The 13754-nt window shown below is 45.1% G+C and overlaps 1 protein-coding gene across 1 annotated transcript; it reads left to right on the top strand.

Moving 5' to 3' along the window:
• The first annotated feature begins 6694 nt into the window (after positions 1 to 6694).
• On the top strand, positions 6695 to 13181 carry LOC110490858 (uncharacterized). Its single transcript, XM_021564288.3, has 3 exons — positions 6695 to 6905; positions 7403 to 9137; positions 9342 to 13181. The coding sequence occupies exons 1-3, from the start codon at positions 6839 to 6841 to the stop codon at positions 10438 to 10440; spliced, it is 2901 nt and encodes a 966-aa protein (XP_021419963.3). The 5' UTR covers positions 6695 to 6838; the 3' UTR covers positions 10441 to 13181.
• The last annotated feature ends 573 nt before the right edge of the window (positions 13182 to 13754 follow it).

The raw sequence follows: 13754 nt of genomic DNA, 5'->3' as shown, positions 1-13754 counted from the left end.
TCATCTACCACTCACCCTCACAGGTCTCTCCTCCTCCACCACTCGGTCACTTTTTACTCATCTACCACTCACCCTCACAGGTCTCTCCTCCTCCACCACTCGGTCACTTTTTACTCATCTACCACTCACCCTCACAGGTCTCTCCTCCTCCACATCGTTGTCACCTTTTACTCATCTACCACTCACCCTCACAGGTCTCTCCTCCTCCACCACTCGGTCACTTTTTACTCATCTACCACTCACCCTCACAGGTCTCTCCTCCTCCACCACTCGGTCACTTTTTACTCATCTACCACTCACCCTCACAGGTCTCTCCTCCTCCACCACTCGGTCACTTTTTACTCATCTACCACTCACCCTCACAGGTCTCTCCTCCTCCACCACTCGGTCACTTTTTATCTCATCTACCACTCACCCTCACAGGTCTCTCCTCCTCCACCACTCGGTCACTTTTTACTCATCTACCACTCACCCTCACAGGTCTCTCCTCCTCCACCACGCTGTCACCTTTTACTCATCTACCACTCACCCTCACAGGTCTCTCCTCCTCCACCACTCGGTCACGTTTTACTCATCTACCACTCACCCTCACAGGTCTCTCCTCCTCCACCACTCGGTCACTTTTTACTCATCTACCACTCACCCTCACAGGTCTCTCCTCCTCCACCACTCGGTCACTTTTTACTCATCTACCACTCACCCTCACAGGTCTCTCCTCCTCCACCACTCGGTCACTTTTTATCTCATCTACCACTCACCCTCACAGGTCTCTCCTCCTCCACCACTCGGTCACTTTTTATCCCATCTACCACTCACCCTCACAGGTCTCTCCTCCTCCACCACTCGGTCACTTTTTACTCATCTACCACTCACCCTCACAGGTCTCTCCTCCTCCACCACTCGGTCACTTTTTACTCATCTACCACTCACCCTCACAGGTCTCTCCTCCTCCACCACGCTGTCACCTTTTACTCATCTACCACTCACCCTCACAGGTCTCTCCTCCTCCACCACTCGGTCACTTTTTACTCATCTACCACTCACCCTCACAGGTCTCTCCTCCTCCACCACTCGGTCACTTTTTACTCATCTACCACTCACCCTCACAGGTCTCTCCTCCTCCACATCGTTGTCACCTTTTACTCATCTACCACTCACCCTCACAGGTCTCTCCTCCTCCACCACTCGGTCACTTTTTACTCATCTACCACTCACCCTCACAGGTCTCTCCTCCTCCACCACTCGGTCACTTTTTACTCATCTACCACTCACCCTCACAGGTCTCTCCTCCTCCACCACTCGGTCACTTTTTACTCATCTACCACTCACCCTCACAGGTCTCTCCTCCTCCACCACTCGGTCACTTTTTATCTCATCTACCACTCACCCTCACAGGTCTCTCCTCCTCCACCACTCAGTCACTTTTTATCTCATCTACCACTCACCCTCACAGGTCCGCGACATTACGTCACCACCGCGGGGAAACAAGGAGTACAGCCAAAAGTGCCAACGACAGACGGCATTCTCTGTTATGTTGTTTGATTATGGTCCGCACACACACTAACGCACACACATACTCACGCACACACATGCACATGCACACACACGCACACACACACACGCACACACACACACTGTATTTCAAACAGCTCGGTTATGATTTGGTTCCAGATGGTGTTATTAGTTATTCATATTTTAATGTATTCCTCGGTTTCATCTTTCAGGACATATGATATGGTAAACAATCTATTAATACTCAGCAGTGATCTGTATGCTCATGTAATATTATGCAATACAGACTGTTATCAAGGCAACCTGTGGTCTCGTTTGTGGTCCTTTAGCGCCCCCACATGTTTTTTCTCTACATGCACAGCTGTGGATAAGGCCTTGTTTTCTCCATATGAAATGCTGTGTCTGATTCATTGATCATTTTCTATCTTCAGTGAAACTTTAAATACATTTTGTTTGGACTATTTTTCATTGTCATATTCCATTCCCACGTGATCATCGGTCTATTATTGTAACCCAAGAGGTCAAAGGTCAAATGTGTACCTTGACCACCCGTCGGCGCCAATAAATTCAATTGAATTTATATATCAGGGCTGTCCAACTTCTGATTTTCATCCTCTTCTTCCAATCAGGGACTAATTCAGACCTGGGACACCAGGTGAGTGCAATTAACTACCAGGTAGAAACAAAAACCAAAGTTGTTTTGGCCCTCTAGGACCAGGTTTGAACAGCCCTGGTCTATATTAAGGTTTGAATCCTAACGGGAGACACACATGATGTAACTCAGACTGTCACAGTTATCACTGGAGATGTACATGATGTAACTCAGACTGTCACAGTTATCACTGGAGACGTACATGATGTAACTCAGACTGTCACAGTTATCACTGGAGACGTACATGATGTAACTCAGACTGTCACAGTTATCACTGGAGACGTACATGATGTAACTCAGACTGTCACAGTTATCACTGGAGACGTACATGATGTAACTCAGACTGTCACAGTTGTCACTGGAGACGTACATGATGTGACTCAGACTGTCACAGTTATCACTGGAGACGTACATGATGTAACTCAGACTGTCACAGTTATCACTGGAGACGTACATGATGTAACTCAGACTGTCACAGTTGTCACTGGAGACGTACATGATGTGACTCAGACTGTCACAGTTATCACTGGAGACGTACATGATGTGACTCAGACTGTCACAGTTATCACTGGAGACGTACATGATGTAACTCAGACTGTCACAGTTATCACTGGAGACGTACATGATGTAACTCAGACTGTCACAGTTATCACTGGAGACGTACATGATGTAACTCAGACTGTCACAGTTATCACTGGAGATGTACATGATGTGACTCAGACTGTCACAATTATCACTGGAGACGTACATGATGTAACTCAGACTGTCACAGTTATCACTGGAGACGTACATGATGTGACTCAGACTGTCACAGTTATCACTGGAGACATACATGATGTAACTCAGACTGTCACAGTTATCACTGGAGACGTACATGATGTGACTCAGACTGTCACAGTTGTCACTGGAGACATACATGATGTAACTCAGACTGTCACAGTTGTCACTGGAGATGTACATTATGTAACTGGGTCAAGACCCCGCCCTGTGCAACTGGGTCCTGGACTTTCTGATGAGGGTAGGAAACAACATCTCCACCCTGCTGATCCTCCACACTGGGGCCCCACAAGGGTGCGTTCTCAGCCCTCTCCTGTACTCCCTGTTCACCCATGACTGCGTGGCCATGCACGCCTCCAATTCAATCATCAAGTTTGCAGATGACACTACAGTGGTAGGCTTGATTACCAACAACGACGAGACGGCCTACAGGGAGGAGGTGAGGGCCCTCGGAGTGTGGTGTCAGGAAAATAACCTTACACTCAACGTCATCAAAACAAATGAGGTGATCGTGGACATCAGGAAACAACAGAGGGAGCAGCCCCCTATCCACATCGATGGGACAGTAGTGGAGAAGGTGGTAAGTTTTAAATTCCTCGGCGTACACATCACGGACAAACTGAAATGGTCCACCCACACAGACAGCGTGGTGAAGAAGGCGCAACAGCGCCTCTTCAACCTCAGGAGGCTGGAGAAATGTGGCATGTTACCAAAAACACTCTCAAACCTTTACAGATGCACAATCGAGAGCATCCTGTCGGGCTGTATCACCGCCTGGTACGGCAACTGTTCCACCCACAACCGTAAGGCTCTCCAGAGGGTATTGAGATCTGCACAATGTATCACTGGGGGCAAACTACCTACCCTCTAGGACATCTACACCACCCGATGTCACAGGAAGACCAAAAAGATCTTCAAGGACAACAACCACCTGAGCCACTGCCTGTTCACCCCGTTATCATCCAGACGGCGAGATCAGTACAGGTGCATCAAAGCTGGGACAGAGAGACTGAAAACAGCTTCTATCTCAAGGCCATCAGACTGTTAAACAGCCACCACTAACATTGAGTGGCTGCTGCCAACATACTGACTCAAATCTCTAGCCACTTAATAATTAAAGATTGGATTTGATAAATGTATCACTAGTGACTTTAAACAATGCCACTTTATATAATGTTTACATACCCTACATTACTCATCTCATATGTAGAGTGGGGCAAAAAAGTATTTAGTCAGCCACCAATTTAGTCAGCCACCAAAGTTCTCCCACTTAAAATGATGAGAGAGGCCTGTAATTTTCATCATAGGTACACTTCAACTATGACAGACCACTGATAATCTCCCTCGATCTGGGGCTCCACGCAGGACCTAGTGAATGACCTGCAGAGAGCTGGGACCAAAGTAATAAAGCCTACCATCAGTAACACACTATGCCGCCAGGGACTCAAATCCTGCAGTGCCAGACGTGTCCCCTTGCTTAAGTCAGTACATGTCCAGGCCCGTCTGAAGTTTGCTAGAGAGCATTTGGATGATCCAGAAGAAGATTGGGAGAATGTCATATGGTCAGATGAAACCAAAATATAACTTTTTGGTAAAAACTCAACTCGTCGTGTTTGGAGGACAAAGAATACTGAGTTGTATCCAAAGAACACCATTCTTACTGTGAAGCATGGGGGTGGAAACATCATGCTTTGGGGCTGTTTTTCTGCAAAGGGACCACTGATCCGTGTAAAGGAAAGAATGAATGGGGCCATGTATCGTGAGATTTTGAGTGAAAACCTCCTTCCATCAGCAAGGGCATTGAAGATTAAACGTGGCTGGGTCTGTCAGCATGACAATGATCCCAAATACACCGCCCGGGCAACGAAGGAGTGGCTTCGTAAGAAGCATTTCAAGGTCCTGGAGTGGCCTAGCCAGTCTCCAGATCTCAACCCCATAGAAAATCTTTGGAGGGAGTTGAAAGTCCATGTTGCCCAGCAACAGCCCCAAAACATCACTGCTCTAGAGGAGATTTGCATGGAGGAATAGGCCAAAATGCCAGCAATAGTGTGTGAAAACCTTGTGAAGACTTACAGAAAACGTTTGACCTCTGTCATTGCCAACAAAGGGTATATAACAAAGTATTGAGATGAACTTTTGTTATTGACCAAATACTTATTTTCCACCATAATTTGCAAATAAATTCATTAACAATCCTACAATGTGATGTTCTGGATATTTTTTCCTGATTTTGTCTGTCTTTGAGATACACAAGGTCTTATCTGATGACATGGAGTCTGAGCTGTATAAAGAGAGGCTATGATAGATTAAAAGAGATACACAAGGTCTTATCTGATTGACATGGAGTCTGAGCTTGATGAACATATCAAACATCTCACGGACCAGTTTCATGGGCTAAGTAGCCTCGAATGCATAGAACTTGCCTACGAATTGGTACATCGAAAGAACATCCATGTCCCAGACAACTGGTCAAGAAATGGAAGGGTAAGTGATATTGAACAGAAAGATCTACATCTGAATTTAGGCATACATTTAAGATCTACAATATACCACAACCCCATTCCATGAATTCAACTACCACCCACTGTCACAGGACACCATCACCCACTTACCCCAAGGTTGCTCAACTTACCCGGTCCCTATGCTCAACTGACGTTATATCCAGGGTAAGTTGTGCCAAGAGACCACTTTTGTTGGACAAGCTATGTTTTCTAAACTGTTCTGTTTACATGAATTCAGATTATTTCCAGGGATACACAACATCCTGAAATACATTTAGATACAGTAGATTTGTAGAAGGAATAGCATTTCCCTTGACATAGGGATGTCAATTGGCCCAGCGTCGTCCAGGTTTGGCCGGTGTAGGCCTTCATTGCAAATAAGAATTTGTTCTTAACTGACTTGTATAGTTAAATAAAGGTTAAATAAATAAATAAATAAAAACATGTCTCAACATACCGCCCTCTCCCCTAACCCAATGCACTATCAATGCACCCGCTATGGGTCAAAGGTCAGGCACTTCCCCCGGAACCACTTGCCACCACAGTGTCACCCGCCGGGCTGCTAATGCCCCTCTGGAACAAGGGCAAACAGAATCCCCCCTAAAACCACCTCTCCCCTTTGACCTCCCATCCATACATTGAATCTCTCCCGCTCATCTCCCATTTTTTTTTAACCTTTCCTGCTATTGATCTTCCCAGATTCCACTATCCTGGAGGGTCGGTGTGAAAATTCCCTTTGAGATATGAGTATTCAGAGTCATTACCTGCCGCCGGCTCCCGGCCTGGAGTGTGTGTGTGAAAACTCCCCACAGAGAGGGGACTCTTAAATAGGTCATTAAAGTCAACCGTTAGCCCCCAGTTTAGTCAGGGTGTGTGTGCGTGTGCGTGTGTGTGTGTGTGTGTGTGTGTCATACTATTTGGGGGTCCTCATTCCTAGAGGACTGCTTGGTTCAGCAGCGTTTCTCCTTGCATTGAGAGAGTTTGGTATGACTCCCACAGGACAACATACACAGATGCATGATATTGGCTCTGACGTCTAAGGGCACAGCAGGTAAGCAAGACTGACACCCATACATCTAATAGATAGAACTTCAGACACTACCTGCTCTATTACTCTAGATCTGTTGAACATTTAGTGGACACCTACCTTAGCGGTAGTAACGGTAGTTACTGTTTGCTCTTGCAATACATTCTAGAGAGAAAAGATTATGCCCATTCATTTTTTTTTTTTTAAACTCACTCATGCTAGTGGGAAGATCTAGAAAGTTCATTTCAGATAGTATTTTTTTGCTTTTGATAAAGATAGGAAGAGACTCAATTAGAAACTGTTGTTGTTATACATGATACTGCCTCTTAGGTTGTTGGACTAAGGTTCTTGTCTTTTAGATAGAAGACCATGGAAGAACTCACTCTGCTACTCTGGCTCCTGATAGTTCCTCTTCAATCATTTGTACTTCAGCCCAGTAAGTGCTTATGAACTTTCATCATCCACAGGATCTACACACTGATTTTACATTCACAAACTTGAATAACTAATTCAACAACTTCTAATTTACAATAGCTTGATTTTCTGATCCTCCTAATTGTCTGATCAGTTTGGAAAATGCATCATATGTATGTATGTGTGCAGCAAAGGAACCTAAGTACACTTGAATTCAGATGTTTCCACACTGCATAGGAATAATGTTTTTTTCAAACGAACCAAGTCTGTTAACATATCCCAGACTTATTCAGGCAACCTAGTCACAGGGTTGAATAGAACCGGAGCCATTTGCCAAATTTTGGTAATTAATTTAAAGTACTGTAAGAAGTGGTTTTATTTTATTATACTTCTATTATTTTATGAAAAAACAACTGCAAACTTTGTAAAATCTCTGTCAATATGGCCCACATTGTCTGTCATTTTGTAGCGATGCCTAATCTTTAGTGTCAATACTAAGATACTGCTGGGTGTGTCTAGGAGTGGAAATGATCCTCATAGAAGACTCGGTCAGAGAAACAGATCCCTGGTCAGACTGGAGACCTGAGAGATTGAGGGAGACCACAACAGCAGACGAAGAGGAGGGTGAAGAACTCACTGCAACCCACCCTGAAGAGGGGAGGGAGGAAGAGGGGAGGAGCGAGGAAGGACTAACTCTAGAGACGGACTCTGAGAAGTGGAGAATAGAGGAGGAGAAGGAGGCAGCAGAGCAGGAGGACCATGAGGAAGAGCGAGGGATGGAGGAAGAGAGAAAGCTGGTTGGAGGGCTTGATTACAGAGAGAAGAAGAGATTTGAAAATGGGGAGATAGAAGCTGATGAGGAACATGAAGAGGAGGAGAGAAGAGATAATGGAGAAGGGAGACATGAAGAAGGGATTAGATCAGATGATGAGGAGAGAGGTGTTAAGGAAAAGAGAGCAGATGGAGGAGAGGAGAAACTAGAAGAAGACCGGAGAGTTGGGGAAGTTAAAGAACCCAGTGTAGATCAAGGCGAGAGAGACTACTTAGTTGTTACACACATAGACCTCCCCCCTCCAACCAGCACTTCCTCCTCTCCTGTAGAAAAAGTAACAGACACTCAACCTGTCAATCAAGCTATCAACAAACCCATGTCCCCTCCCCCTGCAGCTATGCCTGTTCTACTTTATGATGTCACTCCTCCACCTGCCACTCAACATGACCCTCCCCCAGTTACACCCTCTACCTCCTCTCAAGTTCCAGAGTCTGCCACTCATGCTCTCGCTCAACCTGCCAGTCATATCCAAGACCCGGCTCCAGAGGCAGAGGAGGCCATCTCATTGGCGGACAGTGAGCTCATTATGGTTCAGAGTGTGACTGACAGCCTCAGTGAGTGGGAGAGTTTTGTTTCGCAGGCAATGGAGGTCAAAGTTGGCCCAATTGTCAAGGTTTCAGTCAATGACAATCAGACTGAGAGGAACAGCATTGTCTTTCTCAAAGAGACAGAAAATACATTCAAGCAGCTGAAGTCTACAGACAAACCAAAACAAGCAAAACCCACAGCCAAGGAACTGCAACCTACAGCCAAACCAAAAGAGATGACAAAACCAACAGCCAAACCCAAATTGACGGTACAGACAAACTCCACACCCAAAACACAACAGACAAACCATACACCCAAAACACAACAGGCAAAACCCACAGCCAAGGAACTGCAACCTACAGCCAAACCAAAAGAGATGACAAAACCAACAGTGACAGTACAGACAAACCCTACACCCAAAACACTAGACTCAAAGCCTATACCCAAAACACTACACACAAACTCCACACCAAAAACACAACAGACAAACCATACACCCAAAACACAACAGACAAAACCTACACCCGAAACACAACTGACAAAGCCTACACCTGAAACACAACTGACAAAGCCTACACCTGAAACACAACTGACAAAACTTACACCCAGAACACAACAGACAAAACCTTCACCCAAAACACAACAGACAAAACCTACAGCCAAACTAGCAGTGCCAAAACACACAATGAAGCTGACACAGACTACCAAGAGTATCAAGACAAAGACAGTGAAACATCAAAAGAAAGACAAAATAAATGAGAGGAAAGGTAAACCTCTGAAAAAGGACAACAAAACCAAAGAGACAAAACAGGAAAAGAAGGAGGGCACAAATCCGGCATACTTCCCCTACTTCAAAGACAGCTACTGTCCCCCGGAGTGTGCCTGCTATGGACGGTGAGATGTTCTCGGACTAAATCAGGCTTACTATTGCCCATTTGTAATAAATTATATTTTATCATTATGCTATTTCCATATTGTCACAGTCTTATTTAATCACCCAAACCATTTTGTACAGTAATGTTTGTTGCGTGCATAATGTATGCATCTTTACAGGTCCACATTCATTACTCCAATGTTTTCTATTGCCCTATTTCCCAGAGTGGTCCAGTGTTCCGACAAGGGGGTGGAGAAGGTTCCGTACGGCATCCCTTATAACTCCCGCTACATCCTCCTGATGAACAACCGCATCGACAGCATTCAGCTGGACCTGCTCAATGAGTACCTGTCCATGGAGTTCCTGGTGCTCAGCAACAACCGGCTGACAGACGGCTCCATCGAGGGGGCCTTCGAGGGCATCCCAGCCCTGAGGCGGCTCTACCTGGACCGGAACCTACTGGAGAGCGTGCCCACAGACCTGCCCGCCTCCCTGGAAGAGCTGCGTCTGGATAACAACCAGCTGAACGTGATGTCGGAGGGAGCCTGGGCCCACTGCCCTGGCCTGCTGGTCCTCAGCCTCAGCAACAACAGCCTGGGGAATGGGAACGACACTCTCCCCGCCAGTGTGCTCTCACCTCTGGGCAGCCTGCGTACCCTCAGCCTGGACCGCAACCGGCTGGCCTCGGTGCCTCTGGGCTTACCGCTATCTATCAGGGAGTTGTACCTCCGTGGCAACCTTATCCAGAAGTTCCCAGGGGAGGCCTTCATGGGCACCTCAGAGCTGGTGATTTTGGATTTGAGCGCTAACCGGCTAACCAACCATGGCCTGCTCAGGGAGTCCCTCGTCAACGCCACCCACCTGGAGAGCCTCAACTTAGAGGGCAACCAGCTCAAGAAGGTACCCCGCCATCTCCCCTCTTCCCTCAAAACCCTCAACCTGGAGGGCAACCTCATCTCCTCCGTGGGCAAAGCCTCCTTCCTCCACCTCCCCCACCTGGAGCACCTGGGCCTGGCCAGTAACAAGATAGCCAGGGTGGCCTCGGGGGCTTTCAGGGCGCTGCCTGTTCTGCACCAACTGGACCTGTGTCACAACGCCCTGAGCCAGGTGCCCAGGCAGCTGCCCCGGGGGCTACACTCAGTGGCACTCACACACAACAAGATAAACTCAGTGCCCCGCGACGCCTTCTGCTGGGGGGGTTCAGACCCCGGCCTCAGCAGCCTGGTGCTAGTGCAGCTGGAGCACAACCTCATAGACCTGGGCCACCTGGACGCAAAAGCCTTCCACTGCCTCAGAGGCTTCCAGGTGGTACACTTCTACTGAGCTGCAGTCTATAGAATCCTGCAGGACAGTCAAACTGCAAGCATAGATTATAAACAATCCCACAACTGAAACCAATTGCTGTGTTTTTTCTGTTCAACCTGAAAGTCCGTTGGGCTCTAAAATGGCGGTAAAATGTTCTGCAATACACAGAGAAACAAACATCATGTCGGGAGCTGATTTTGATTCAACATTACAAGGTAACAATGCAAGATGGCCAGTTGAGTGAACTTGGATCTCAATGTGGATAGCTATACTGTACTGTATGTCGTCGCTTGGGTAAAGCTGTGATTGATGGAAGCCATGGTGTTCAGAGAAAATACTTACTGGAACCGCTTCCATGAAGTCTGTGTTGAAAGACTATGGCCTACTTAAAGGTCAATGATGCCACGTACAGTTGAAGTCAAAAGAATGTGAAATCAGAATAATAGTAGAGAGAATGATTTATTTCAGCTTTTATTTCTTTCATCACATTCCCAGTGGATCAGAAGTTTACATACAGCACACTCAATTAGTATTTGGTAGCATTGCCTTTAAATTGTTTAACTTGGGTCAAACGTTTTGGGTAGCCTTCCACAAGCTTCCCACAATAAATTGGGTGAATTTTGGCCCATTCCTCCTGACAGAGCTGGTGCAACTGAATCAGGTATGCCTCCTTGCTCCTTTCAGTTCATCTGACAAATTTTCTATGGGATTGAGGTCAGGGCTTTGGGATTGTGCTTGGGGTCATTGTCCATTTGGAAGACCCATTAGCGACCAAGCTTTAACCTCCTGACCGATATCTTGAGATGTTGCTTCAATATATCCACATAATTTCCTTGCTGCCACCCCCGTGCTTCACGGTAGGGATGGTGTTCTTCGGCTTGCAAGCCTCCCCCTTTTTCCTCCAAACATAACGATGGTCATTGCGGCCAAACAGTTCTATTTTTGTTTCATCAAACCAAAGGACATTTCTCCAAAAAGTATGATCTTTGTCCCCATGTGCAGTAGTCTGGTGTTTTTATGGCAGTTTTGGAGCAGTGGCTTCTTCCTTGCTGAGCAGGTTATTTCAGGTTATGTCGATATAGGACTCGTTTTACTGTGGCTATAGATACTTTTGTACCTGTTTCCCCCAGCATCTTAACAAGGTCCTTTGGTGTTGTTTTGGGATTGATTTGCAATTTTCGCACCAAAATACGTTCACCTCTAGGAGACAGAACGTGTCTCCTTCCTGAGCGGTATGACGGCTGCGTGGTCCCATGGTGTTTCTACTTGCGTACTATTGTTTGTACAGATGAACGTGTTATCTTCAGGCGTTTGGAAATTACTCCCAAGGATGAACCAGACTTGAGGTCTACAATTATTTTTCTGAGGTCTTGGCTGATTTCTTTTGATTTTCCCATAATGTCAAGCAAAGAGGCACTGAGTTTGAAGGTAGGCCTTGAAATATATCCCCAGGTACACCTCCAATTGACTCAAATGATGTCAACTAGCCTATCCAAAGCCTCTAAAGCCATGACATATTTTTCTGGAATTTTCCAAGCTGTTTAAAGGCACAGTCAAATTAGTTTTTTTTTAAACCTCTGACCCACTGGAATTGCGATACTGTGAATTATAGGTGAAATAATCTATCTGTAAACAAATGTTGGAAAAATTACTTGTGTCATGCACAAAGTAGATGTCCTAACCGACTTGCCAAAACTATAGTTTGTTAACAAAAAATGTGTGGAGTGGTTGAAAACGACTCCAACCTAAGTGTATGTAAACTTATGACTTCAACTTTGTGACTGTCAGCTGTGTCTTAGCAATCTTATCATTGGAGCAATTGTTAGCTAAATGTGTTTCTATTTAATGTTGTCATGTAATTTAAATTAAAGTGCCATTAGTGGTCTGGATGACTCTCTTTTCTGGAAGAGTGTGAATTGGCGAGTAAATGGCAAAGCCTTATTAACAAAAGCAACTCCATTTCAACTCACGTTGGCCTAATATGGGCAAGAAACAATAGCACAGTCTAGGAAAAATGTCTGCCTGCTGCAAAATTGTTCTCCAAAAGCCCTTTATTCATTTCCAGAACCACCTCCAGATACTTTTCATAAGAGGGCTGGGGTAATATTTGATTGCCTATCGTTATTTAAGCCAAAATGTGTTAATCTGAAGGCAAGTTTATTTTCTGGGTAAGAGCTTGGCCGTGCTGTACACCAAATCCTTGGCTTGGCTGCTGGTTATTGTTGGATAGAAACATGATTTTAGGGCACCACTTGTTTTTTTCATGCCTCATAATGGCCTCTGCAGTCCAAATGTTTCCATTCTAAAGTGTTCTCTCTGCTTCCTGTAAACAAGTTAATAAGAGATGTTTTTTTATATAAAATATGTATACAGCCATGTCTGGTGATTAACTGCACCAAAATGATCAAACTTCCTGGATGAATAACATTCAAATCAGAGTTTCTTGATTAGATAATGTTTTACCCTGTAGCAATAATGGATAACTGCTGTACATTGCAAATGTATCCATGATTGGATGTTGATACTGTGCATTCGGGAATGTATTCAGACCCCTTGACCTTTTCCACATTTTGTTACATTAAAGCCTTATTCTAAAATTGATTCAATTATTTTCCTCAACAATCTCAACAAACACCCCATAAAACAGAGTGAAAACGGGTTTTTAGACATTTTTGCAAATTTATTACAAATAAAATACAGAATTCAGACCCTTTGCTATGAGACTCGAAATTGAGCTCAGTGCATCCTGTTTCCATTGATCATCCTTGAGATGTTTCCACGACTTGATTGGAGTCCACATGTGGTAAAATCAGTTGATTGGAAATTATTTGGAAATTCCCACACCTGTCTGTATAAGGTCCACAGTTGACAGTGCATGTCAGAGCAAAATCCAAGCCATGACCTCTGAGACAGGATTGTGTCGAGGCACAGATCTGGGGAATGTGTTTGGATGTTTGGCCACTAGATGTCAGTAATATATAGAGGGAAAGAGAATGAAGTAACAGGTAAAACCCAAGCTATGCAATGAATACATTTATGATGAACAGAACATTCAGAGGCAGATTTGGCCCTGCTTCAGTAGCCAAAAATAAAATTGCTGCAATTAAAATTCAAGGAAGTTTATTTTTGGCTGAAAAAAAGTCACTTGAACTCACACCTGCATGGTTTCTCTCCTTCTCATACACATACTGAGTCAGCTACCATTTGCATTTTAGTCATCTCTCTTATCCAGAGAAACTTACAGTATTAAATCCATACATTTTCATAGTGGTCCCCCTCAGGAATCAAAGCCACAACCCTGGCTTTGCAAGTGCCATGCTCTGCAAACTGAG

Source organism: Oncorhynchus mykiss, chromosome 15 (genome assembly GCF_057628025.1).
Source record: "Oncorhynchus mykiss isolate SJ-2025 chromosome 15, ASM5762802v1, whole genome shotgun sequence".
NCBI lineage: Eukaryota > Metazoa > Chordata > Actinopteri > Salmoniformes > Salmonidae > Oncorhynchus > Oncorhynchus mykiss.
The sequence above is the reverse complement of the archived record's forward strand: the minus strand, read 5'-3'. Positions and strand labels throughout refer to the sequence as shown.